Here is a 25,969-nt window from a genome sequence, read left to right as displayed (position 1 = left end):
TGAAGATCATGAGCCCCACGTGGGACCCGGACTACGACCTATCTGATTATCCTGTGTCCACCCCACAGCTTAGTAGAATGCCCGGCATATGGTAAGTGCTTAACAAATACCTTTTTTTTTTATAAAGTGTTTGACTCCCCTTTCCCTAGCACTTGGTCTGAGGCCAAGCTGACACCCCAGACTGTCAACCCTCTTCACTGGACCATAGCAGATGGACAGATCGGACACTGAAAACCGGACGTTACACTATTTTGGAGAGAGGGGCTTCACTGTAAGTTGATCTTCTTTCTCCTGCTCTAACCCTTCTAAGGATAAACGCTTTACAGTCAATTCAGCAATGCACTTCTAGTACCACCCAGGAAGGCTGAAGGCTCTGGTTAGAAAAGGGGAGTTGAGGAGGTGAGGTGGAGAACAGGGGAGAAGGGGAGCGGTGGAGAAGATGCAAGCTACCGCCTCTAAAGCAATTTATTATTCATTTGCCAGAAAAAAAAAAACTTCTCCTACTCTCAAACTATAATGTATAACTGCTGGGGGGACAGGGGACAGGAGGGGAGTATGATCTTGGAAGTCTGGCCAGATTATTTTCCCTTTTTATAGGTTAAATTAGACTAGATTATGTGGAGTCACCCATATGCTCCCCTACAAGCTAGAGTTTTTGCAGAAGGGTAAAGGACAGAAGGAACCATATCGAGGTGGAATCTGAAAACCATTCCAAATAAGGTATGAGAGTCAAACTTAAAACCCAAAACCAATGCACACAATAAGAGGCCAAGGGTCTTTAATAAGCACATTTATTCTTACAAGAAAATTATACTTTAAGTGCTCTTTCACATATTCTGTCCAGCACACTGATTTATAATATTGCACAAAACTACAAACTGGTGAGAACAGGCACTTTTGATTCACCCACAGAGACAGATTGTTTGTTTCATCTGATCATAGCCAATCAACCCATGTTCAACTCAACCACAAGTGAAGACTGTGGTAGCAGAGGCTCTACCCCATCAAAGTTCAAACGTCTCCTCAGAAGATCTTCCCCCATTTAGCCTTACAAAGGACTAAATGTCAAACAGGCATTTATTACACAAGAATTTGCTTGTAACAATCCTCTTGGCTAGTTATAAAACAGTTGGTTTATAGATGGAAGAACTTGGTGTGCAGAACAAACATCAAAAGGAACAGTTTTGTACAATAGCAGCCTCATCATCAGGATGTTGGGGAAAGGCTTTGCATTCCATTTTTCCAGTTGCACACGCACAAATGCCTCATGAACTTAAATTTTGCATGCTTCTTCAGATTTCCAAGAAAGCCAGAAGTCTCCATAATCCAACCGAGTGCAGATTGGCTGAAAAGGCAATCCATATGGAAAAGACACATACAGAAAAAGAGGAAACCGTAGCAGTTCTAACTTGCTCATTACTGCCGACATGGAAACTATAGGGGTTGCTAAGACCTAATTTTGTAAATTAGAGAGATTATGAGCAACAGAGTGAGGGAAAAAAATACGGTTCAGTTATCCCACTTATCCCACCATTGCAGATGTGTGTAGAACTAGGCTGGAGGCTATGGATATTTGGTAACTTTAGGAGTTCAAGAGGATCTCTCTCCTCTACAGCCCCCTTATTCTGTAACACAACTCGTTCCACCGATTACAGTGTGTGGTTCTGTCTAAATTATTCTAGGAAAACATATCCAACCTACCATTAACTCCTAAATAAGAGGCAAGGCAATAAAAAATGATTCTCTCCTTCTTAGAAGGGACGGTACCCTTAAGTGAAAGAGTTCTGTTCTGTGATTGATGTGAGAAACCAAGATAAACATACTGCCACAAAATTCGTTTGAAATAATGACCTGTTGCTACCTTGGAACTTATACCAAGTTAATGTAAAACAGGCAACTGTTCCAATTAATCTGAAAAGGCTATTGAATTCTCACACACACTAGGACAAGTAGTAGTTAACAGCTGGTAAAAAGCACACTTGCTAAAAATCCAGCACCTCCAAAATAAATAACCCCAAGTGCTAGGCCTTATCACTCTCAAAGCTTTATCAAAACAGTCCCGGCACAGCACTACAGGAAAGCAACAGTATTTGAATGCCAGGACCAAGCTGAGTGACTGCATGCTGACCAGAATAAAGGCTGTCAAACAGGCACAAGGCACTACTAGGTTTAACCTTTGTTCATATATTTCAGTGAGGTACTTTGGCACACAAAGGAAGCAGCATCCCAGGATGGCAAATGCTTGCTAAAATGGCTCATGCCTCTTGCCACCTTATTGCATTTCTTGTCATTCTTGGTGGAGTTTGGTTCTCTCAATCACTCGACTGTATCTGAGCACTTACTCTGTGCAGAGCACTGTACTAAGCACTTAGCCCATGTCTCACTCCCTTTCCCTCACTGTTGCTGAAACACAAAACTAGGTCCACACAATATTAAGCCCTTCCCCATGCCCCATATACGTGCCGGCACTGCAAAAAGCAATGCCTCCATTTGTACTAATATGGTGCCTATTTGTTCAAGGGGAATTCAGAAAAACTTCCTCCCAAGGTCATGTCCTCTCCTGAATTTGGGATAGTATATTGCCCATATTGTGACTTCACTACCCAACAAGTACACTAGACAAACATACAAGACAAAAAAAACAAAATCAAAAAAACCAAATCCAAAAAAATCCCACCACCACCACCACAGCACACTCCAAAAGCATGAATGGTGGGATCGAGGCAGATTGTGCTTTAGATGTACTTCCTTTCCCCAGCTGCTTCCCTTTAAATACCCAATATATGATCTGGGTTCCATTTCGATCAAGATGAGGCAAGGCTGATTGTCTCTTATCCAGACAAACATTGGCCACACACAGATTTTATGTCTTAACAGTTTTTCCCTGAAGATCTACAGTGAGTTTTGCACCATCCCGAATCTCCTCCTCCTTTCAAAAACTCACTGGCTAATTTAAAGTCTTTCCCAGATCCTGTTCAAATGCAATAACAAGGAGACAGGTGAATTTCACTCAAGTATCATTACATTATAGATGAAGCATCTGTGGCAGTAGATCTTTTCAACCCGTTACTGAGGTCTTTCTGTGATGTTTCTGTTCCATAGCTGTCAGGTCCTAAAGGGTCTTGTTTTCACAGAGTATTTGACTTAACTTTTCCTTTTAGTGGGCAGGAAGTAAAGCGCTTTCCCCACTCACATGGTGTCATCCACTTTTGAGGCAGCAGGAGCTCACCATGACCCTGCTTGTGAAGGAAGGAAGCAGGCCGTGGGAGAAGAGCTGAGTGGGATTCCCAGAACGCACCTAGGCCACAGCCGGGGTGTCTTCCCGCGTCGCATTGAGAAACTCTTCCTTTTGGAGTTGAAGCTTGAAGTCCTCCCTGACCCTTTCCAGAAGACCTGGTTTGAAAATTACATCCAAGGCTGTCATTGCCAGAGTCTTCGCTGTTCGCAAAGTGTAGAACTGAGCTTCCTGTGACCCTAAGGCGTGAGGAGGGGGGAAAAGAAAACAGAAATCAACCAATGAATGATATTTGGGTGCTTAAGTGCTTGGGAGAGCACAATACAACAAAATTAGCCGACACGTTCCCTGCCCGTAATGAACTTACAGTTATGCTTATGCTTCCTCTCCAGAGGAAGCTGGGCTGCTTCAACCACTCCGGGGCTGAAGTGGAGGGTTTTTTCTGCAGTTATGTTTCATTTCAGAGAAGTAGGGTGGCCTTAGTGGATACAGCAGGACTGGAAGCAGGGGACCTGGGTTCTAATTCTGGCCTCACCACTTGCCTGCTGTGTGACCTTGGAAAGGTCACTAAGCTTCTCTGTGCCTCAGTTTCCTTACCTGTAAAATGGACTTAAAATACCTGTTCTCCCTCCCCCTGGACTGTGAGCACTATATGGGACAGAGACCACCTCTGAGATGATTGCCTTTAGGTCCCCCAGTGCTTAGCACATAATAAGCACTTAAATACCACTAGTATTATTATTGCTTTGCACTGAGCCTACTCCAATCCTATTCCCCTCAGTGATTCCCTACCTGCAGCCACCGTGTACTCCTCAGTGTGATTAAGTGCGTCGGAACCGATGTAAAAATAGGGATGGATTCCAGGAACCACAAAAGTGACATTTCCAAAATCAGTGGAACCTGCGGGAGGGAAAAGAAAATTAAGTGAAAAATGAAAGTCAACAACTCAATTTCAAATCACTTATAAAGCTCAGTCTGGGGTGGGCAAGATTCCTTAAGGAGAGACAAACAGTTCATTTACTAAGTGGTCATGGGCCTAAAAGTCTCAAAAAATGTATAAGTACTTGAAGGGGAAGAGGTTGGGGGGCTAATGCGGGGAATGGGGAGGACTATGCTTTTAAGGACCCTAAAAGACAGGACAGGGTCCATTAGTTTCCTGGTATCATAGCCAAATTAATAGCATTAGGGAAGAGGAGCTTAGAAATGAGTTCCTAGAATAAGTTGACAAATGACCTCTTTTGAGAGTCATGGCTCCAGGCACCCACAGGCAATCCCAAGCTAATTTTATTATATGGAGAGATTTGGTCTCTGCTTTCAAACCGTGCCAAATCCAATCCAGTTTGGCGAGCGGCTAACCCGAGAGTCAAAAGTAGCTTCAACCTCGTTTAAATCTTTTGCTCAGGGTTTGCATTCCCCAGCAACAGCTGAAACAATGCCCTCCTTTCAACATTAAATATCTGTTGCCCTGGAGACAATCTTGCTTGGTGGTGTTTGGGTTCATTTTCTGATTTAAGTGGCCCTCTTCTGATATGCCTACTAAAAATTAACAGACTTGGCCATAGCAAAATGTTTAAGGTTAAAACAGTGAGATGTATCCGGGCTGCAACCGAGAAACTGTGCTCGTTTCACATTTTCTTTTTGGTAGGGGGTTTGGGAAGGTTCCTTCCTCCTCTTACTGGCTGTGCTAGAAAAGCTAGAGGCAGCACATCCCTGCTTATCCATGAAAAAGGCTCCGTTCAAATTTTAAACTGCTCACTGTGCCCAAAGCTAAATCCCTCAGCTCAGAGGGATGACATGAGATCGAAGGACAGATATGCACACTCCTATTACCTGACAAGCCATTCAGGACGGAATCATCGGAGATAAATTCAATCCCCTGCTTCTCTCCATTCTCCACATATGCCTTGGCCAGACTCCTGTTGGGAAGCACGTTGTAATAGTCATGTGCTCCTCCTATCAATTCAACCTAGACAAAAAACAAACTAGCATTAGAACTTTGAACCTTCTAAACGAAAGGAATCGTAACCCCCCGCACGAGTGTTAGAAGAAACTTTGAACCTTCTAACTACAGGAATTGTAACCCTCACATGAGTCTCTCGAGGAGCTGGGCTCTAGTCGACTACATGGAATCTAACAACAGGGATCGGTAATGATCTCACTCCACAGGCCACTTACTTTTAATAAATCTTCCGTGGCCCAGCAGCAGAGGTTGGAGAGATGGGAGTATAAATGGTGGCATTTATTGAGCACCCACTGCACTGAGTGCCAGAAAAATATCTCAAAATCACAAGACTGGTTCTCTTTCCTCAACAAGCTGACATTCTAATACTAAATATTTACACACACAAACTCTCTAGTGCTGAGGGCAGACACACAAGTCCCACCTCCGGTTTCTCTTATCTGTCTCCAAGTCAGCCGTGGAGAGTACAGTAAGGAAGCCATTTCCTCCATGCTGCTCTTTGGAGGAGCATAGGGTGGAAAAGAAGGCTTCTACCTGTATACGTGGCAGGCTCAAAGGCAGGTAAAAACCACCAGCTGGCTCAGAGACAGGTAAGCCACCACAGATCTGGTTTGAAGGTCACAATAAATCAATTTGCCAACCCTGTGGGCACTCAAGCACTATTTTGTTTACATAGCATTTGAGAAAAATGTATCTCCTTGCTCCCAAATACTTGCAATTTTACCCCCGCAAAAACTTCCAAATTAGTTTGCTGCTACAAAATGAGTACATTCTCTATAACTATTGTAGTTACTATATGTCTAATATGTGGCTGTCCCACAAACTAAAATTACATCAGGCCTGCAGCCCAGAGTAACTGGGGAGCTTGAATTCAAAAATCAGGAAAGACAAACCTTTCAGGTACCATTTAACCAGGCAACTGAATGACTATATTGCTCACCTTTGCTCTTAAATCTCTGCCAGAGAGAAAACTTCTTTGTTAAATGCCTATTTTTAAATAGCTTAAGAATAATTATGCTTTAATTCTTCTCTCCCTTTAATTATCTGCTTTAATTCTTCTCTCCCTTTTTTAAATCTCATTTTCTGAATCCATGAGAACTATTCTTTCCCAAGTATTTAGTACAGTCCACCGGAGGCACTCAAATGTTATCGATTAAGCTTAAACTTTAGTCAGTCTGAAAGCAGAGGACCCTTTATTAAAAATATCAACCCCAGTGGCTGTCTTACAGAGCACCCCGTGGCCAGAGCTGCAGCTCTGAAACAGTCTTCTGCTTTTTTGGTCAAAGTTGATAGTTCCTTCATCGATGGAGCACGCAAATAGTAGACTAATTCAGCATGAGAAGGAATGATATTTGGTTTCACACCACCATCTTTTATTATACCTGGGAGAGAGAGAGAGAAGTCACAAAAAATGAATAAGACAAAAGAAAAAGTGATTCAAAACAAGGATCTTCTAACCTTTACACCAATGGTCAAAACATTTCAGCCTGCGTAAAGAGAAAATAAAAGCGAGTTGGTTAGGAAACTAAAGTCAAATCCTCAGTTGGGAATTCCTGTGGCTTAACAAATGCCATCATTATTATACAAGGCTATCAGGTTGTCCCACGTGGGGCTCACAGTCTTTAGAACAGCGCTTGGCATATAGTAAGCACTTAACAAATATTATTATTAATCCCGATTTTACAGATAACCGAGGCAGAGGGAAGTGAAGTGCCTTGACCAAGCTCTCAGAGCAGACAAGTGGTGGAGCCAGGATGAGAACCTTCTGATCTTCTGACTCCCAAGTCCATGCTCTATCCATTAGGCCACGCTGCTTCTCTTGTCCGGTTGGTAGCTGGGCTATGGTACAACTAGGGCTTTCAATGCATGTTTTGGCTAGAAAGTGATTAGAGGGCATTCCTTCCACAAAGAGAGCCTCGTTGAGGTCAGTGTGTTGGGTTATTGACCAAAGACAATATATATATATATAGTATGTATATATATCCCACTTATATGTATGTATGTAGTATGTATATATATCCCACTTCACTCAGAACGTGCTGAAAAGTCAGCTCAACTCTGGAAATGTTATAAGAATGAATAATTAGAAAGCAACTGTTACCTGTTTAACAGCCTGGGGAGAGTAAAAATGGGGGTGGAAAGAAAGCCCTCATTCTCATTCGAAAATTTCATCTATTTCTTTAGTATAATTGCCCAGGCCCAGGTGTTTAATCAATGACTGTAAACCTACAGGGATCTCTTCACAGCATCTGTTGCTCCCTAATGCATTTCCGAAACCGTTCACCTACAGCAACGGGCTTAGAACCATGGGAATAGTTATCAACTGCTACCAACTCAGCATCGGGTTCGACTAGACTGTAAACTCTTTATGGACGGGGAACGTTGTAATTCTATTGATCTGTCCTCTCCCCAGTGCTTAGTACAGCGCTCTGCACATGGTAAGCACTCACTAAATGCGATTGATTGGTGCAACTTAACAGCTTTAAGCACACCTTGCTGCCCAGAGTTACTCAAGTTCTCACCATGAACTCTCCAAGTGGGTTTCATTTGCTGCCTTAAAACTGACAGATTGTTGTAGGCCAGGACAGCGGCATCTAGTGCATTTACTCCTTCCCATGGATAAGCTGCAGCATGAGAAGTTTTGCCATGGTATTTCACAGTCACACTAGGAAATAAAAACCACTTAATGTTATTCACGTCCATTGTTCACCCAACCAGATTAAAAAAAAAAACAAAAACCTCTCCAAACAGCCCTTTAGGAATTATTCAACTCCGATTACTAAATCCATTTTTTGGCCAACGTAAAGGAAAAAAATTATTTAAAAATGACTAATGGAGGAGAAAATTATTTCAAGTTATGGGAGATTTCCCCACGATTGACCACTCCGAAATCTTCATGACGTCCAATGCCTCCTCAAAGGTCTTCAAAAATTCAGACCATAATTATTGGTGATTATCGACAAATCATATTTAATGATTGCCCACCCGCATTAGCAATCGCTGATATGGAAACCATTAGGAGAGTTTGCATTTGTTCACTCAGGACCCACTTTGAGCTATTAAATCAATTTGCACAGGGTTACTGACACTTGATTTTAAATCACCGTTGTTCCCAGGATAGACTGCATTATTCTAATCCTCAGATTAACCACACAACATTAACACTAATCCACCTCTTTGGTTAAAAACCATCTCCAAGTCAAAAGGCCAAAAGCTGGAGGATTAAAAGCTACAGTTTGGCCAGACTCTCCTAGTGAGTGTGGATTTTTATTCCCTTCAGGAATACTTAGCATTTTAGAATTAATGAATTCTTTTTTCAACCACATTTCTCAGATACTCACTAAAAATCCTTCTAAGCTCTGCCCAAATGTTTCAGCTCCTGGTTCCCAAACTTCGATGTTCAAGAATTAATTTTTGGTGGAGACCCTCCAACCCAGATAATTTAAACGCAAAACCTGTTCGTTCTTTTGTTTTCATAAGACCAAACCTTAGAATGGTGGTTTTTGGTTCCCTAGTTTGAAGAATCAAGGTATGTTCTTCCAAACCAAGAAAAATTGAAACAAGTATGTTCCAAATGTTTAGGGAACTAGCAACATAATTTGGTGGTATTTATTAAATGCTTACAAAGTGCCAGACACTGTGTTAAGTGCTAGGTAGATGCATGATAATCAGGTGGACACTGTCACTGTCCCACCTGGAGCCTAGTCTCAATAAAAGAGGTAATGATTCCTCATTTTCCCAAAGGATTATTTGCTAAAAATATTTGCACTGAGTTAGACTGAGACATGTTTAACAAAATTTCATGTTTAATTCACCTTAAATTATGTATTCACCACCTAGTAACACATATACATATTCATTCAATAGTATTTATTGAGCACTTACTATGTGCAGAGCACTGTACTAAGCGCTTGGAATGTACAAATCGGTAACAGATAGAGACAGTCCCTGCCCTTTGAGGGGCTTACAGTCTATCATATTCTCCATTACAGAGGAGCAGCATGGCTTGGTGGCAAGAGCACGGGTTTGGGAGTCAGAGGTTGTGGGTTCTAATCCCGGTTTCGCCACTTGTCTGCTGTGACCTTGGGCAAATCACTTAACTTCTCTTGTGACTCAGTTACCTCGTCTGTAAAATGGGGATTGAGATCGTGAGCCCCCTGTGGGACAATGTGATTACCTTGTATTTACCCAAGTGCTTATAACAGTGCTTGGCACATAGTAAGCGCTTACCAAATGCCATAATTATTACTACTTCTTTCTACCTAAATTATACTGTGTCATTCCCCCCTGCTAGATTGTAAGATCTTTAAGGGCACGATGCAGGTCTATTAATTCTATTGTACTCTCCCAGTGGGCTCTCAGTAAATGCCTTTATTACCACTAGACAATTTTTAAAAGATTATGCAGTCCTTTCCAGACTTCACAAAATGGTTCGTGAAATGCAAATGCACCAAATGGTGTCTTTCTAGAAGTTAGATATGTTACATTATTCCCCAATCGGACTAAAAAAAAAATAATCAGGGAAATGAATTTTGGGTTTCCGGAATATCTATAGGCATTAGTGTTTCAACACTCAGTTTCAGGAAAGCGGGATAGAGAAGGCGCTCGGTCTCCAGAAACATGCAGTTAAACACCTCATGTCAAGAAGGGGTGGGGTGGGGAAACAGATTTCTCCTCCGCTGGACCACTCACTCATGTTCTGCCACATCGGGCAGATAAGCTGCATTCTCTTGGGATGGATGGGCCATAAACACCACATCGAGGTGATTAAAAGCACCAGCTTCAATTAAGTCAATTTTGCCACCTCCATCTTCTTCTGCAGGTGTTCCCAGAACAATTATCTGGAAAAGAAAGCCTGTATTAAGAAGTAGTCTAAAAATAGTTCAGAAGACAATATCGTACGGATCTCTATTGAATTATTTACTTAGTGAGTTATCTATTTTTAATCTCACACTAAGGGACATGGGTTTGGGGTTCAAACAGTCCATAAGTGTGACCTGATCAGCTAATACTAGGCTCTTCCTGAATTTTAGTACAGATTGCATCGGCAAATGAAATTCTCAGTTTGTTGCCAAGACCCCTCCCTCACCTCCCCCCGGCTTATAGATTTTGACGTGACTCAAGTCTTGGCTGTTTGAGGGGCCGCTCAAGATGCCCAGGATAAATAAATGGATGTCACCTAGCTCCTAAAATCTTTTAGAGGAAGCTTTTGTTGCAGCACTCTTACTTCCTTGACCTCAGCTTGGTGATTGACATTAATAAGCACTACTTTTCCAGAGAGTATTACGATCAATTATCAGTTAATCCTCACCGCCACCCAACGTTTATCCTCGTTTTTGCTAAAGAAACTGAGGCCCTGAGATGAGGTAACTTCCCGAAAAGCAGAGAGCAAGGAAAAGGCAGTCGGGATTAGAACTCGGATTTCCTGATTTCCAGTCCTGTCCTTTATCCTCCAGCCTGTTGCCATCTCACTAAGATTTTTTTCAAGTTAACGTATTAATCCTCTTTAGAAGGGTATGACGCAATTTTAATGCCAGTTAGAAATAACCAACTATTACACAAACTTACTAATTCGTTCCCACCAGTCAACCAGGCAGATTTATTGGTCACCAAACACCTAATTAAACAAAAAAGAACTTTACAGAATAAACATTTTACTTTAATATTTGAATCTCAACTTGTCGAAATACACAATTTTAAACAACCAAAAAAAAAAAAGAAAGCGGTATCTGTAAAAGGGGCTCTTGGGCTACCAAAACTGTAGTGGAAAATGCAGGGAAATACAGTGGGCGTGAAGTCTATCTTGCAAGCAGGAAAATACTCTAAGATTAGTGGTTCCACTATAATAGTTGTAAAATGCACGTTTCAGATTTTTGCTGCTTGAGGACAGCTGATGTTTGCCTTTTTCCTGTAAAATGCACGTTTCAGATTTTTGCTGCTTGAGGACAGCCGATGTTTGCCTTTTTCCTCCCTCTACTATTCCCAAGTCCCCCAGAGCCTTGGCCTTTAATGATGGGCTTCTCCCTGGTTCCACCTTTTGATTCCGGGCCTGAGATTCTGGAAAGGCCTCCCAAGGTTCAGTATGTGACCAATGCAGATCACTAGAAGCTTTTTGTATGCCTAGGATGGTCAGCCTTTCTTCCTGAGTAATGCGACCAAAGGAGCTCTGAAAATTTTATCAGTTGCATGCCATTGGCAAGGAGAAGTTGAAGGGAGACATGCCAATGGGGCAGTGGTGGAAGGGCGAGGCGGAGTTCATCAAGAAAGAGGAAGCTTTCTAAATAATAATAATAATAATGTTGGTATTTGTTAAGCGCTTACTATGTGCAGAGCACTGTTCTAAGCGCTGGGGGAGATACAGGGTCATCAGGTTGTCCCGCGGGAGGCTCACAGTCTTCATCCCCATTTTACAGATGCGGTAACTGAGGCACAGAGAAGCTAAGTGACTTGCCCAGTCACCCAGGTGACAAGTGGCAGAGCCGGGATTCAAACCCATGACCTCTGACTCCCAAGCCCGAGCTCTTTCCACTGAGCCACGCTGCTTCTCTAAGTACCTGGGCGAAAAAACCAAAACCTAAGAGTGGCGGTCAGAATTCAAAATGCTTTCCCTTGACGGCAGTGGTGGATTTACCGTCAATCAATGGAATTTGTTGAGCGTTTACTGCGTGCAGAGCACTGTTTTAAGAGCTTGGGAGAGCATTCATTCAGTTGTACAGTACAACCGAGTTCGTAGACATTTTCCCTGCCCACAACGAGTTTACAATCCGGGGGGGGATGGACATTAAATAAGTCATGGATATGTGAGTAAGGTGGTGGTGAATAAAAGGGGCATATTCAAGTACTGTTGAACGAGGAAACCAAGGCCTGGGGAAGTGGACTTGGGAGGCCTCTCTATTATCTCTCCCAAGCGCTCAGCACAGTGATCTGCACAGAATCAGCACCAAATGCATTAACGTTGATTGATTGACTGTGGGAACCAGCAATCCTCACTCGGTTAACTCATCTAGGGAGCTGAAAAGTTGAGTTGAAGACCACGTCCAGGTCCTTGGCCCCTTCGATTTGCTCAATCCAAGGGTCAGGGATTGCCAAGTGATTTCAAGTGACCCGTCTACGGGTCCCAAACAATCATATTTACTGAGTGCTGGCTGTGGGCAAGGCACTGTACCAAGCACTTGGGAGAGTACAATGTAAGAGAGTTGGCGGACCCATTCTCTGCCTAAAATGAGCTTTCAGTTTAGAGGGGGAGAGAAATATTCGTGTAAATAAGTTTAGAAGATGAACCTAAGCACTGGAAAGCTGAGGGGTCGGGGTGGGGGGGGTAAAGTGTATTCATTCAGTGGTATTTATTGAGTGCTTACTGTGTGCAAAGCATTTATTCAATCATATTTATTGAGTGCTTATTGCGTGCAAAGCACTAAGGACTTGGGAGAGGACAATACAACAATAAACAGACACATTCCCTGCCTACAGCGAGTTCACAGTCTAGAAGGAGCAAACTCATTCATCCAATTCAGTCGTATTTCTTGAGTGCTGGACTGTGTGCAGAACCCTGCACTAAGCGCTTGGGAGAGGCCACTACAACAATAAGGGCTTAGTACAGTGCTCTGCACACAGTCGGCGCTCCATAAATACCAGTGAATAAATAGGCAGCCACATTCCCGGCCTTCAACGAGCTTACAGTCTAGAAGGAGCAAACTCATTCTTTCATTTCAATCGTATTTATGGAGCGCTGACTGTGCGCAGGTCATTGCACGAAGCGCTTACCGACTGGTAACAAAATCTGTTCCCGATTTGTCCATTCCAAGCGCTTAGTACAGTGCTCTGCACATAGTAAGCGCTCAATAAGAACTATTGAATGAATGAATAAGCGCTTGGGGGAAGCCAATAAGACGATAAGGGCTTCGTACAGTGCAGTCAGCACTCAATAAATGTAATAATAACTATAGCATTAAAGTGCAAATATAATAGTAATACTACTACTACTAACTGTGGCATTTAAGTGCTTACTATGTGTCAGGCACTGTACTAAGCACTGGGGTGGAGCCAGCAATTCGGATTGGACACAGTCCCTCTGAATAAGCAATGCATTGTGCATTCCAAGCGCTTAGTACAGTGCTCTGCACACAGTCATTGCTCAGTAAATACGGTTGAATGAATGAAGAAATGAATGAATGAATAAGCAGACTCCAACCCCTGCCCTCAACGAGCTTACAATCTAAAGGGAGCACATGAGCCACTCAGCTCCAGACTACATTTCCCAGGAGGCCCCGGGGCGAGGGGCGTGGCTTCAGGGAGCCTATAAGGAGTCGAGCCGGGCCCACGTGGACTCCCTTTCGGACTACATTTCCCAGGAGGCTCCGCGGCGACGCTCTGGAGAGCTTATAAGGGGGCGAGCCGGGCCCCCGGGGACTCCCTTTCGGACTACATTTCCCAGGAGGCTCCGGGGCGAAGCTTAGGGGAGCCCATAAGGGGGAGCCGGGCGCTCGTGGACTCGCTTTAGGACTACATTTCCCAGGAGGCTCCGCGGCGACGCTCAGGAGAGCCTATAAGGGGGCGAGCCGGGCCCCCGGGGACTCCCTTTCGGACTACATTTCCCAAGAGGCTCCGCGATGAGACTCAGGAGAGCCTATAAGGAGTCGAGCCGGGCCCTCGTGGGCTCCCTTTAGGACTACATTTCCCAGGAGGCTCCGGGGCGAAGCTTAGGGGAGCCCATAAGGGGGCGAGCCGGGCGCTCGTGGACTCGCTTTAGGACTACATTTCCCAGGAGGCTCCGCGGCGACGCTCAGGAGAGCCTATAAGGGGGCGAGCCGGGCCCCCGGGGACTCCCTTTCGGACTACATTTCCCAAGAGGCTCCGCGATGAGACTCAGGAGAGCCTATAAGGAGTCGAGCCGGGCCCTCGTGGGCTCCCTTTAGGACTACATTCCCCAGGAGGCTCCGCGGCGACCCTCAGGAGAGCCTATAAGGGGGCGAGCCGGGCCCCCGGGGACTCCCTTTCGGACTCCATTTCCCAGGAGGCTCCGCGGCGAGGCGTAGCTGGGCCCCCGTGGACTCCTTTTCGAACTCCATTTCCCAGGAGGCTCCGGGGCGAAGCTTAGGGGAGCCCATAAGGGGGCGAGCCGGGCGCTCGTGGACGCCCTTACGGGCTACATTTCCCAGGAGGCTCCGGGGCAAGGGGGCGTGGCTTTGCGGAGCCTATAAGGAGTGCAACCGGACCCTTGTGGAGTCCTTTTCGGACTCCATTTCCCAGGAGGCTCCGCGGCGAGGCTTAGCTGGACCCTCGTGGACCCCTTTTCGAACTACATTTCCCGGGAGGCCCTGGGGCGAGGGGGCGTGGCTCCAGAGCGCCTATATTTCCCAGGAGGCTCCGGGGCGAGGCTTCGGGGACTCCATTTCCCAGGAGGCCCCGCGGCGAGGCTTCGGGGAGCCAATGAGGAGTCGAGCCGGGCGCTCGCGGCCTCCCTTTGGGACTCCGTTTCCCAGGAGGCCCCGCGGCGCGCGGGGGGGGAAGCCTATAAATAGCGGCGCCGGTGACGCAGGAGGGAGAGGGAGGCGCCTCACCTGGACGGGCGGGGCGGCCTCGCGCAGCGTCTCCAGGGCCCCCCTCAGCCCCAGGGCGGCGGCCGCCCCGACCTCGGCGATGAGGTTGTGTCCGCAGGCGTGACCGAGGCCCGGCAGCGCGTCGTACTCGCAGAGGAAGCCCAGCCGCAGGGGCTCCCGACCCGGGGCCGGCGCCGCCCATTCGGCCCGGAAGGCGGTGTCCAGCAGGTAGTGCGGCCGCACGGCCCAGGGGGCGTCCGGCGCCTCCCGCCCGAAGAAGCGGGTGAGGGCCCGGTGGGCGCCGTGCTCCTCGTAGGCCAGCTCAGGCGCGGCCCAGATCTCCCGGCTCAGCGCCCCCAGCCGCTCGGCCGCCGCCTCGATGCATTCGGACGCCCGGAGCTTCAGCGCCTCCAGCCCCGGGGGGCCCCCGCCGGCCTCCCCCGACGCCATGGAGCGGGGGCCGCACGGAGCCGAGCGCTGCCGGCCCGCGCCGCCCGCGCCGCCATTTATAACCTCCTGGGACCACGCCCCCTCGCGGCGCTCCAGGGCAACGTAGTTCGGAGGGGGCCGCCGCCGGCTCCAACGCCTATGGGTCCCTCGAAGCCCCCCTGAGCCGCGGGGCCTCCTGGGAAATGTAGTCTGGGAGCGAGGCGTCAAGTCGGCTGTTCATTGGCTGCCCCGGGTACCGCCCTCTCGCCGCGGGGCCTCCTGGGAAATGTAGTCTGGGAGCGAGGCGTCCAATCGGCTGTTCATTGGCTCCCCAAGGCCCCGCCCTGTCGCCGCGGGGCCTCCTGGGAAATGTAGTCTGGGAGCGAGGCGTCAAGTCGGCTGTTCATTGGCTGCCCCGGGTACCGCCCTCTCGCCGCGGGGCGTCCTGGGAAATGTAGTCTGGGAGCGAGGCGCCAAATCGGCTGTTCATTGGCTCCCCCAAAGTCCCGCCCCCTTGCCGCGGGGCCTCCTGGGAAATGTAGTCTGGGAGCGAGGCGTCAAGTCGGCTGTTCATTGGCTGCACAGGGCATTGCCCCCTCGCCGCGGGGTCTCCTGGGAAATGTAGTCTGGGAGCGAGGCGTCAAATCGGCTGTTCATTGGCTTCCCAGGGTACCGCCCTTTCCGCGGGGCCTCCTGGGAAATGTCGGAGCGAGGCGTCCAATCGGCTGTTCATTGGCTCCCCGAAAGCCCCACCCTGTCGCCGCGGGGCCTCCTGGGAAATGTAGTCTGGGAGCGAGGCGTCCAATCGGCTGTTCATTGGCTCCCCAAGGCCCCGCCCCCTCGCCGCGGGGCCTCCTGGGAAATGTAGTCTGGAAGGGAGGCGCCTCCTGGTGGGGGGTGGGGGAGGCTGGTAAAATAATAATGTTGCTATTTGTTAAGCGCTTGCTATGTGCAGAGCGCTGTACTAAGCGCCTGGAATTGAAAGGACCATGTCTGGAGATTACACCTTTACAGCTGAAGACAGAAATATAACCTCATCTGCTAATAGCAGGATGTGGCCAACCTGGATCCTTGATTTAAATAAAATCAGAACCGTCTTACCATGAAGATATCTAAGGTAAATAATGAACTCTTTGGGTTCTTGAGCTCCTGCTAAGAATTGCAGGCTGGTAGGCTTAATTTTCCACTCTCAAGAGAATCTTTAAATTCATAACGTTGGTATTTACGCGCTTACTATGTGCCGAGCACCGTTCTAAGCGCTGGAGGAGATCCAGGGTCACCAGGTGGTCCCACGTGAGGCTCACCGTCTTCATATCCCCATTTTACAGATGAGGAAACTGAGGCCCAGAGAAGTGAAGTGACTTGCCCAAAGTCACAGAAGTGGCGGAGCCGGAATTAGAACTCATGACCTCCGACTCCTAAGCCCGGGCTCTTTCCACTGAGCCTGGCCGCTTCAAAATGAACTGGGTAAATGTTACGCACTGAACACTTAGATCCCCATGAGAGGAGCAAATCCTGTGAAGGCGTAAAACAGGTCCCTTCAACTGTTCTCTGAAGTCAGGGTTGGAAACAGCCAACGGCATTTGCCATTGCTGGTGGTCTCAGTGCTTCAGGGACTTTTACATGTCTAAACTGCAAAATGAGCCGAGTGAAAATGAAAAAGAGTAGATCGTCACTCGAAAAATCAAGTACGACACAGGTTCACAGAAATACAAATGAATGGGAGTTCCAGAATTGTCGTTATCCCCACCCGGCTCCCTGAGATAGCTCAATCGTAGCTCAACATCTGTTGCCAAATGGTATATCTGTTGCCGAATTGTATATTCCAAGTGCTTAGTACAGTGCTCTGCCCATACTAAGCGCTCAATAAATACTATTGAATGAATTCCAGTGTCGAAGCCACAGTAAACCTGAGCTTATCCGTTGCTCGGTGTCAAGGAATCAAGAGGACTTGAGCTTCAAATTCTTCGAGCTGGCGCCTCTTTCCCTCTGACCTAGTTTCCAAACTGGAACTCAAAAGTGCAGTGGGTTTTTACAGGCCTCTCTCGTACCAAGTCAGTCCCCAAATCCTACTTTATTTTATTCATTCAATAGTATTTATTGAGCGCTTACTATGTGCAGAGCACTGGACTAAGCGCTTGGAATGGACAATTCGGTAACAGAGACATTTTAATAGTACATAGTGTAATAATTTGATAATTCTGGCCTTGTCTCCTCAGGCTACTGGTCCTGGACACCCCCAGAGGAGATGTACATATGGGGAGCCAGCTGATGCCCCTTTCTCCTTTCCCCTAATTTCAAATAAACAATAATAATTATTATGGTATTTATTAAGCACTTGCAATGTGCCAGACACTATACTAAGAGCTGGGGTGGGTACAAGCTAATCAGGTTGAACATAATCCTTGTCCCACATAGGGCTCTCAGGCTCAATGCCCATTTTACAGATGAGGTAACTGAGGCACAGAGAAGTTAAGTGACCTGACCAAGGTGGCACAGCAGACAAATGGCTAAGCGAGGATTAGAACCCAAGTCCTCCCCCCAGTCTCGCATGGGTAAAACCACAGGGGTAGGAGCCGTTAAACCCTGCTAAGCATATCATGCTGAGTTGTACTTTCCAAGCGCTTAGTACAGTGCTCTGCACACAGTAAGCACTCGATAAATACAATGGAATGAATGCAGAGGAGAGGGAATGAATTTATGGAAGTAAAAGTTCTGTGATATGGCACTTTGGTTTGCAACCTGCAATTCTATGGAAAATTTTTTGAGAAATCCAAATCGCTTCCCTCCCCCGCTAAAATATACATTTCAACACTTAATTTGGCATTCAAAACCAATACTTCGTGACCCTGATTTTAAACTTCAAAACTGGCCGACCACTTATTTGAAAGTTTTACAAATTTCTCTTTTTTTTTTTTTCCAAGATATTCAAAATTGTTTTGGAATAAAACACATCCAGTCTTACACCATCCTGGCGTATGATTGTAAATTTTGATAATATCATTAGTTGGGCCACATAACGGAGCAAATTTTAGAGCGAAGAAGGGGGAGAGCAAAGAGCTCAAGATGAGTTTGACACTCGCTTGGCACCGCACCCCTGGATCTCACTGACGCGCTGTTCCATACCAGTTAATAATAATGTTGGTATTTGTTAAGCGCTTACTATGTGCCGAACACTGTTCTAAGCGCTGGGGTAAACACAGGGGAATCAGGTTGTCCCACGTGGGGCTCACAGTCTTAATCCCCATTTTACAGATGAGGGAACTGAGGCACAGAGAAGTTAAGTGACTTGCCCCTACCAGTTGTTGATTCCTGTTCGGGGAATGTTCTCGCCTACCGGGATTGCAGCTGTTGAGAAGTACAGAGTCTTGCCACCTGTTGAGTTTTTCAGAAGGCATATTGATGACTTCATTATTTGACTTCTCCTTGGAAGAAATTCAAATTATAACCAGATTTTCAGCTAGAGTGGAATTATCCTGTTTGGATGAAATCACTTAGTACGGTGCTGAATAATAACTTCAGCTTTTTCCACTTTGGCACAGCACTTAGGTGGCATGGAAGGCCTCCTCGTACCCGACTATCACTCCAGCCGACACACTGTGATTTGTGTTGTAATGCCCAAAGAGGATGGGCAATCAGGCCCCTCAAGTTTTCCAGCCCTTCAAAGAGAGGGATTGTCTCTCTTTGTTGCTGAATTGTACTTTCCAAGCGCTTAGTACAGTGCTCTGCACACAGTAAGCTGTGTGCTGCTCAGCCACTTGTCAGCTGTGTGATTGTGGGCAAGTCACTTAACTTCTCTGTGCCTCAAATTACCTCATCTGTCAAATGGGGATTAAGACTGTGAGCCTCAGGAGGGACAACCTGATGACCCTGGATCTACCCCAGCGCTTAGAACAGTGCTCTGCACGTAGTAAGCGCTTAACAAATACCAATATTATCATTATTAGTAAGCGCTCAATAAATAGGATTGAATGAACCCCCACATCTGAGGTCTAGGACTAGCAGGTGTGCTAGATTGTCATCCTGTTTCCTCCACAGTTTAACTTCTGTTTCCCCATCCACTGTAGGAACTTCACAGTGTCAGTTGTTTCCCGTTTTCTCAAATGAGTGCTATGTTGAGTGCAAATGACTGCTTTTTCACTTTTGGGAAAGACACGGGGTATTGAGTACTTAAACCTGACATTATTGCCTTATAATGGGGGTCAACTCAAGCAGATAACTAATACCCTCCCTCTTTTACTCAGAGCAAGGAAAATACGGGCCGTTCTAACCCACCACCCAAAAGAAAATGAAAAAGCAACTCTACCACCAAGGTAAAAGATATCAGCAGAAAATATATTCAAGGATATCGACACCTTCGTATCAACCCAGAAGTAACTTTGAAGAAGCTCTGGAACAGGGTCATATCCTACCCAGGGAAGAGAATAGTCCTGCAGGTAAGTCTTTGTCATTAAATTGCACCATCTCCCCATAAACCCGGGAGGGAACCCGTCTCCCAACTAAGTGCTTAGTACAATGCTCTGCACACTGCTTGATTCTCACCCAGTACTGCTTCACATCCCTAAAGCCAGAAGTACTAAGCAATTGATTATTCAGCTAGCTCACCCCCATGTCCATAAACAAACTTTTCTTCCAATGAGCGGGAGGTGAAATAAAGCCCGATTCGCAGTATCAGAATGGAGCAGGGAGCAGAGCGTGAATGCAAAGGTTTAGAGGGGTAGGAATTCAATGTGTCGAGCGTGGGGGAATGTAGAAGCAGGAGTCCTAAAATATTTTGTGGTGATCTTTTTAGGTAAGTCATATTTATCAGAGGACTAAATGAACTCGAGACTTGAAAGATTTCTGGTCACAAGTCCCCTCAGCACTGCATATTTGTATATATTATTACTCTATTCTGTTAATGATGTGTATATATCTATAAGTCTATTTATCTTGATATGGACACCAGACTTTAGTTTTGTTCTGTTGCCTGTCTCCCCCGTTTAGACTGTGAGCTCGTTTAGTTTTGTTGCCTGTCTCCCCCGTTTAGACTGTGAGCCCGTTATTGGGCAGGAATGGTCTCTTATCTATTGCCGAATTGTATATTCCAAGCGCTTAGTCCAGTGCCCTGCAAATAGTAAGTGCTCAATAAATACGATTGAATGAAAGTGGAGGTGGTGAATAGGGGTAAACACTTTAATCCGATCGCTCAATGCAGTTGTGTACTTACTTTGCATACAAGAAGCCAGCACAGCCCAGGCCTCAGGCTGCAAAAAAAATCCTTTCTCTCCACCCAGGGAAAGAATGACTTTGAAGATCCATTTTCTATCCTAGGGCTAAGCTCTCATCTGCAGGTTATCTTTGGCTGCTACAAGGACCAAAACATTTGGGTGTAGAAAAGGGTAAGAGTTTATTTTGCCGAAAGAAATGTAATCTCGTTTTTCCCCCCCACTTTCTCACCTGATTATCACCTCTTTGGATCTTTTAGCATCCCAGGAGCCACACCCGGGCCCAGCCCCTCTCAGGAAAGGCAAGTGGTAGCTCCCTCCATGCAGAGTAAGAGAGGATATGGAAAGTAAGAGAATGACTGCCATTTCTCTGCCTTTCCCTCCGGCTTTTTTAGTCTCAGCACTAAGCCGGCAACCCAAACAGGCTTGAAGTACTTGTAGCTTCAGCCTTTTGGTCGAGCTGGAAGCCTCACCTGGCTGAACCAAGATAATATTCTTCATTAGGTGGGTCCAATAACTGTGCAGGCAGCTAAGGGAAGATCCCGCTCAAGTCTCCACACTAGCACAGAAAATGCTTAACCCCGAACCCAGCTCACTGGGGCTTTGCTGGGCAAGTAGCCTTAGCCAGTCCTAGTGCCATGGGCCAAAAAAATGGGGGGCAGGGGAGGTGTCCAGCCATCTAATCGCCCTCTTACTGCCATTCCTTAAAACAGCATAAGACACGTGGGGTGGGATCATTCTCTAGGGGCATTGCATACTCTCGGCAGCCAAGATGCAAAGGTCGCCGCAAGACCCACTAATGATTCCTACAGTCCGTCGTTTTCAGCCACGGAACTGATTCTCCAAACACACTACACTCCCACAAAAAGAGACGAGACGCTTTTAAGAGGGAGGCCGAATTATTATTATTAATTTTAAAATTTGATAACATCCAATTGGGTGTGGAATAATTCAAATTAGCCCCTTGGGGGGAACTCAAAAGAAACGCTTCACATGGGAATTTTGACCAAAAACTTGAATCAAGTTTTTAAAACATTCAAAACAAAACCATTTAAAAAAAAAAAAGGAACAATTGTGTTTACAATGATTGTGCCACAGGCGTAGATTTGTTCTCAGTAGTGCATCAGTTAACTGTTCACATTTAAATCTCAACCTTGAGTCTAGAAGCTGTTTTCTCCTTCAGCACACTTTGTGCAAACGAATCGATCTTCTTGTGTGCGAGAGCACAGATTAAAACTCGTCCACTTATACGTTTACAAGACATCTACCACTCAGGCAGTGCAAAATACATACTTTCATAACAAAACTATAATGTACCTCTCAGAGTATGAACAATATACACATATTACATGGTATACAGTATGTACAATATAAAATATGATACAAGCTTCATAAGTAGGGTTAAAACTTTATAGCCGTTTGCACTCCTTTGTTGCAATAAGACATTTCCAAGTTTCAACCAGGTTAAATCCAGAATCTTAAAAAGAAAAAAAAAAAAAAGGTATGTACAGATCAAGTTTTTAAGCTTGAACTTTAAGGAGAGTTTTTAAGTGTACGGCGATCAGCTCCTTGCTTTGGTTGAAATTTTCAGACGTGCTTCCCATCCAATGCCGGGGCGGCTTTGGAAGGACACTGGGAGATGGCGGATCACTAAACTTTGCTCCAGCATAATTTTCCTTCTGACTCGCTTCAGATAGAAAGGCTGGTTTCTTTACTTGCATCTTTCTGATGTTCTCGGTATTTTTAAAAGGCTTCTTCTCTTGCTTCTGAATGATCTCAGATGACATGGAATCCTGCCAAAAGTTATTTTCGTTTCTTTTTGCAGAGGCGATCTTGGTTAAAGATGTGTTAAACTTGCTTTTCTGTCGGGTTATCTTTGGTTGTTCACACAAGTGTCGGTGAACAAGCTGACCGTGGGGAATCGTTGCCTTCTCTGGCTTTCCCATCTTTGTTTTAGAAACCTATAAACACCAAAAAAAAAAAAAAAGAAGTTAATAGTAGGAGGGCTCAATTTGAATTCCTGTTTTAGAACTCAAAATTCTCCGGGTTCATTGTGCTATAAACTTGCCCATTTTTTGAAGGATAAAGTTGTTTAAGAGGGAGGCCGAATTATTATTATTATTATTATTTTAAAATTTGATAACATCCAATTGGGTGTGGAATAATTCAAATTAGCCCCTTGTGGGGAACTCAAAAGAAATGCTTCACATGGGAATTTTGACCATTTTTGTTTTGACCATCATGTTTTGAAAGATAAAGGATTAAGCACCTAAGAGTGCTTAATGAGGGGAAATAATTTAAACTACTCTTGATAGCCTTACTACTTGAAAGGTATTGCTTCGGGTCAGTAGGTGTTCAACAAGGAGTCTCTGGCCATTCATATTCAAAAGGACATGTTGTGGAAAGAGCACTGGCCTGGGAGTCCCGGGACCTGGGTTCTAATTTAAACTACTCTTGATAGCCTTACTACTTGAAAGGTATTGCTTCGGGTCATTAGGTGTTCAACAAGGAGTCTCTGGCCATTCATATTCAAAAGGACATGTTGTGGAAAGAGCACTGGCCTGGGAGTCCCGGGACCTGGGTTCTAATTTAAACTACCCTTGATAGCCTTACTACTTGAAATGTATTGCTTCGGGTCATTAGGTGTTCAACAGGAGTCTCTGGCCATTCATATTCAAAAGGACATGTTGTGGAAAGAGCACTGGCCTGGGAGTCCCGGGACCTGGGTTCTAATTCAGACAGTTGTCTGCTGGGTGGCCTTGGGTAAGTCACCTCTCTTTGCTTCAGCTGTAAAATGGGGATGCAATGCTTCATCTCCCTCCCAATTCCTCCTACTGAGGGTGAGCCTCAGGAGGGACAGGGATTTAGAACAGTGTTCTGACAAATGCAATAATAAATGCATTTATTATTAATATATATATTATTATTATTACTTAAATGCAATAATAGTAATCAACTCTACGTTGAAACGGGGCACTCGGTGAGCTCTCCTTATTTATTTTGTAGAGCCACCCCCTTTTTGGGGGGGGGGGGGGGGCTCGTCTGCTTCCTACATGAATTTAGTTTACCCTGGCCTAAATCAGAGAAGCAGCAGCGTGGCTCAGTGGAAAGAGCTCGGGCTTGGGAGTCAGAGGTCATGGGTTCGAATCTCCCTTCCGACGCTGGCCCGCTGGGTGACCTTTGGGCCCGTCACCTCACTGGGCCTCAGTGACCTCGTCTGTAAAATGGGGGTGACGCCTGTGAGAGCCGCGTGGGGCCACCTCCTCACCTCGCGCCCTCCCCAGCGCTTAGACCAGTGCTTTGCACATAGGAAGGGCTTAACAGAGGCCGTTTTTTTTTAATCATCATCTCCCTTTCGGGGGGGGATTCTTTGCCCCAAATAGCAAACGCTTCTACTGGTTTTAATGTCTCCCGTCGACAGATCATGCCGCGCGGCCTGGTGGATGGACGCCGGGTCTGGGTTCGAATCCCGCCTCTCTCCCCCCCCCCCCAGCGTCTGCTGGGTGACCTGGGGCAGGTCCCTCCACTTCTCAGGGCCTCAAGTGGGAAATGTGCGCCTCAAGGTGGGGGAAGGGGACAGGGACTGTGTCCAACCCCCTTTGCTTGGGTCCCCAAGGCTTAGTTCGCAGTTAGGGCTCAGCACCACAATCAGTATTATTGTTTCTGCCGATAAAATGGAAAAAACTGAGGTAAAGTGACCACCCAGTTGGCCATCTTGGCCAACTTCCGCCCTGGGGGGGGGGGGAATGGTCAAGGCTCCCTCCATGGGCCGCCCGGCGCGATGACGTCACCCCCGCCGGGCGCGCCCCCGGGCGGGGGGAGGCGCGCACGTACGCGCCCCCGGGCGGGGCACGTCGACGCGGGGCGCGCGCGGTGACGTCACCCCGCCGGGCCTTCTAAATCGGGGTGGTTGCCGGGCGCAGCGGGCGCGCTGATTGGCTCGTCGGCGGGAGCCAATCAGCGCCGCCCCTCCCGGCCGGGACCGGAAGCGCGTCACGGAAACCTCCCTCCCGAGTAAACAGTGCCCCCTCCCTTCCCCCCCTCCCCCCCCCCGCCTCACCTCCTTCTCCGGCTGCGAGGAGGACGTCGCGGGCGACCCGCCGGGGCTCGGCCCCGCCGGAAGGTCCCGCCGCTCCCCGCGCTGCGCCGGGCCGGGCCGGATCTTTTTCTTCCTCCGCTTCTTCGGCGCGGGCCGGGGGTGTCCGGGGGGCAGGCGGCAGGCGGCGGGCATCGGCGGCGGGGGGCGATGGAGCAGCAGGGGCAGCGGCAGCCCCCGCGGGTCCGGCAGCCGGAACGGCGGCGGGGCCGCCGCCACCAGCGGGACGGGACCGAAGTAGCCCCGCGCGGAGAAGCTCAGGGGAGGAGCCAGGCGGCCGCCAAAAAACGGCGGCTCCCGGAGGGGGACCGACACCACGGTCATGGGGGAAAACGGGGGGGAGGCGGCAGCTACGAGAACCCGAAAAGGTCCGGTCCGCAGCGGCGCAGCACTAAGGGACCCCGCCGCCCGCGGGCTGTTGTTATGGGTCTCCGGCCCCGCCCCTTCCTGCCCGCCACAGCCAATCAGGGCGCGCCGTGCCGGGAGGCCCCGCCCCCCGGGCCGGGAACCCAAACAACAAGCCGCCGCCGCACAAAGGGCGCCCACTGCGCCTGCGCGGGGGCGCGCCCCCCTCCGGCCGCCGGGGGAACTGCGCCAACCAGCCGCCGCACAAAGGGCGCCCACCGCGCCTGCGCGGGGGCCCGCCCCCCTCCGGCCGCCGGGGGAACTGCGCCAGCCAGCCGCCGCACAAAGGGCGCCCACCGCGCCTGCGCGGGGGCCCGCCCCCCTCCGGCCGCCGAGGGAACTGCGCCAGCCAGGCGCCGCACAAAGAGCGCCCACTGCGCCTGCGCCCCCCCCATAATAATAATAATAATAATAATGTTGGTATTTGTTAAGCGCTTACTATGTGCAGAGCACTGTTCTAAGCGCTGGGGGAGATACAGGGTCATCAGGTGGCCCTACGTGAGGTTCACAGTCTTCATCCCCATTTTCCAGATGAGGGAACTGAGGCACAGAGAATAATAATAATAATAATGTTGGTATTTGTGAAGCGCTTACTATGTGCCGAGCACTGTTCCAAGCGCCGGGGTAGATACAGGGGAATCAGGTTGTCCCACGTGGGGCTCACAGTCTTCATCCCCATTTTACAGATGAGGGAACGGAGGCACAGAAGTGAAGTGATTTGCCCACAGTCACACAGCTGCCAAGTGGCAGAGTCGGGATTCGAACCCATGACCTCTGACTCCCGAGCCCGGCCTCTTGCCACTGAGCCACGCTGCTTCACATTCATTCAGTCAGATTCATTCATTCAGGACTATTTACTGAGCGTTGACTCTGCACAGAGCACTGCACTGAGCGCTTCTTCGGTAGGGCTGAGCAAGAGAGACAATCCCTGCCCACCCCGGGCTTGCAGTCTGAGTGGGCAAGAGAAGCAGTGTGGCTCAGGGGGTAGAGCCCTGGCTAGGGAGTCAGAGGCCGTGGGTTCTAATCCTGCCTCTGATGCCTGTCTGCTGTGTGACCTTGGGCAAGTCACCTCACTTCTCTGGGCCTCATTGACCTCTG

The 25,969-nt window shown here is 47.6% G+C and overlaps 2 protein-coding genes across 2 annotated transcripts; both read right to left on the bottom strand.

The window, feature by feature from the left end:
* Nucleotides 1-761: 761 nt before the first annotated feature.
* Nucleotides 762-15,334, bottom strand: PM20D2 (peptidase M20 domain containing 2). Its single transcript, XM_039914750.1, has 8 exons — nucleotides 14,756-15,334; nucleotides 9,888-10,036; nucleotides 7,718-7,860; nucleotides 6,423-6,577; nucleotides 5,066-5,201; nucleotides 4,028-4,135; nucleotides 3,299-3,474; nucleotides 762-1,345 (listed from the first exon to the last, which is right to left on the bottom strand). Exons 1-7 carry the CDS (start codon nucleotides 15,182-15,184, stop codon nucleotides 3,299-3,301), a joined length of 1,296 nt encoding a protein of 431 aa, XP_039770684.1. The 5' UTR covers nucleotides 15,185-15,334; the 3' UTR covers nucleotides 762-1,345.
* A 5,916-nt stretch (nucleotides 15,335-21,250) lies between these two features.
* PNRC1 (proline rich nuclear receptor coactivator 1) lies at nucleotides 21,251-24,899 on the bottom strand. Its single transcript, XM_029047098.1, has 2 exons — nucleotides 24,431-24,899; nucleotides 21,251-22,331 (listed from the first exon to the last, which is right to left on the bottom strand). The coding sequence occupies exons 1-2, from the start codon at nucleotides 24,788-24,790 to the stop codon at nucleotides 21,891-21,893; spliced, it is 801 nt and encodes a 266-aa protein (XP_028902931.1). The 5' UTR covers nucleotides 24,791-24,899; the 3' UTR covers nucleotides 21,251-21,890.
* Nucleotides 24,900-25,969: the final 1,070 nt, after the last annotated feature.

This window comes from Ornithorhynchus anatinus, chromosome 19 (assembly GCF_004115215.2).
Source record: "Ornithorhynchus anatinus isolate Pmale09 chromosome 19, mOrnAna1.pri.v4, whole genome shotgun sequence".
NCBI lineage: Eukaryota > Metazoa > Chordata > Mammalia > Monotremata > Ornithorhynchidae > Ornithorhynchus > Ornithorhynchus anatinus.
This window is presented reverse-complemented; position numbering and strand designations above follow the sequence as displayed.

Bases quoted from the DNA above. Each gene is read 5' to 3' on its own strand.
- PM20D2 (XM_039914750.1), bottom strand. From the start codon at position 15,184: ATGGCGTCGGGGGAGGCCGGCGGGGGCCCCCCGGGGCTGGAGGCGCTG. The intron at 10,037-14,755 runs GTGAGGCGCCTC...TTTCTTTTCCAG, and splicing joins AGGCCGCCCCGCCCGTCCAG to ATAATTGTTCTGGGAACACC. The intron at 3,475-4,027 runs GTAGGGAATCAC...CTCACGCCTTAG, and splicing joins GGAGTACACGGTGGCTGCAG to GGTCACAGGAAGCTCAGTTC.
- PNRC1 (XM_029047098.1), bottom strand. From the start codon at position 24,790: ATGACCGTGGTGTCGGTCCCCCTCCGGGAGCCGCCGTTTTTTGGCGGC. The intron at 22,332-24,430 runs GTGAGGCGGGGG...TGGTGTTTATAG, and splicing joins CCTCGCAGCCGGAGAAGGAG to GTTTCTAAAACAAAGATGGG.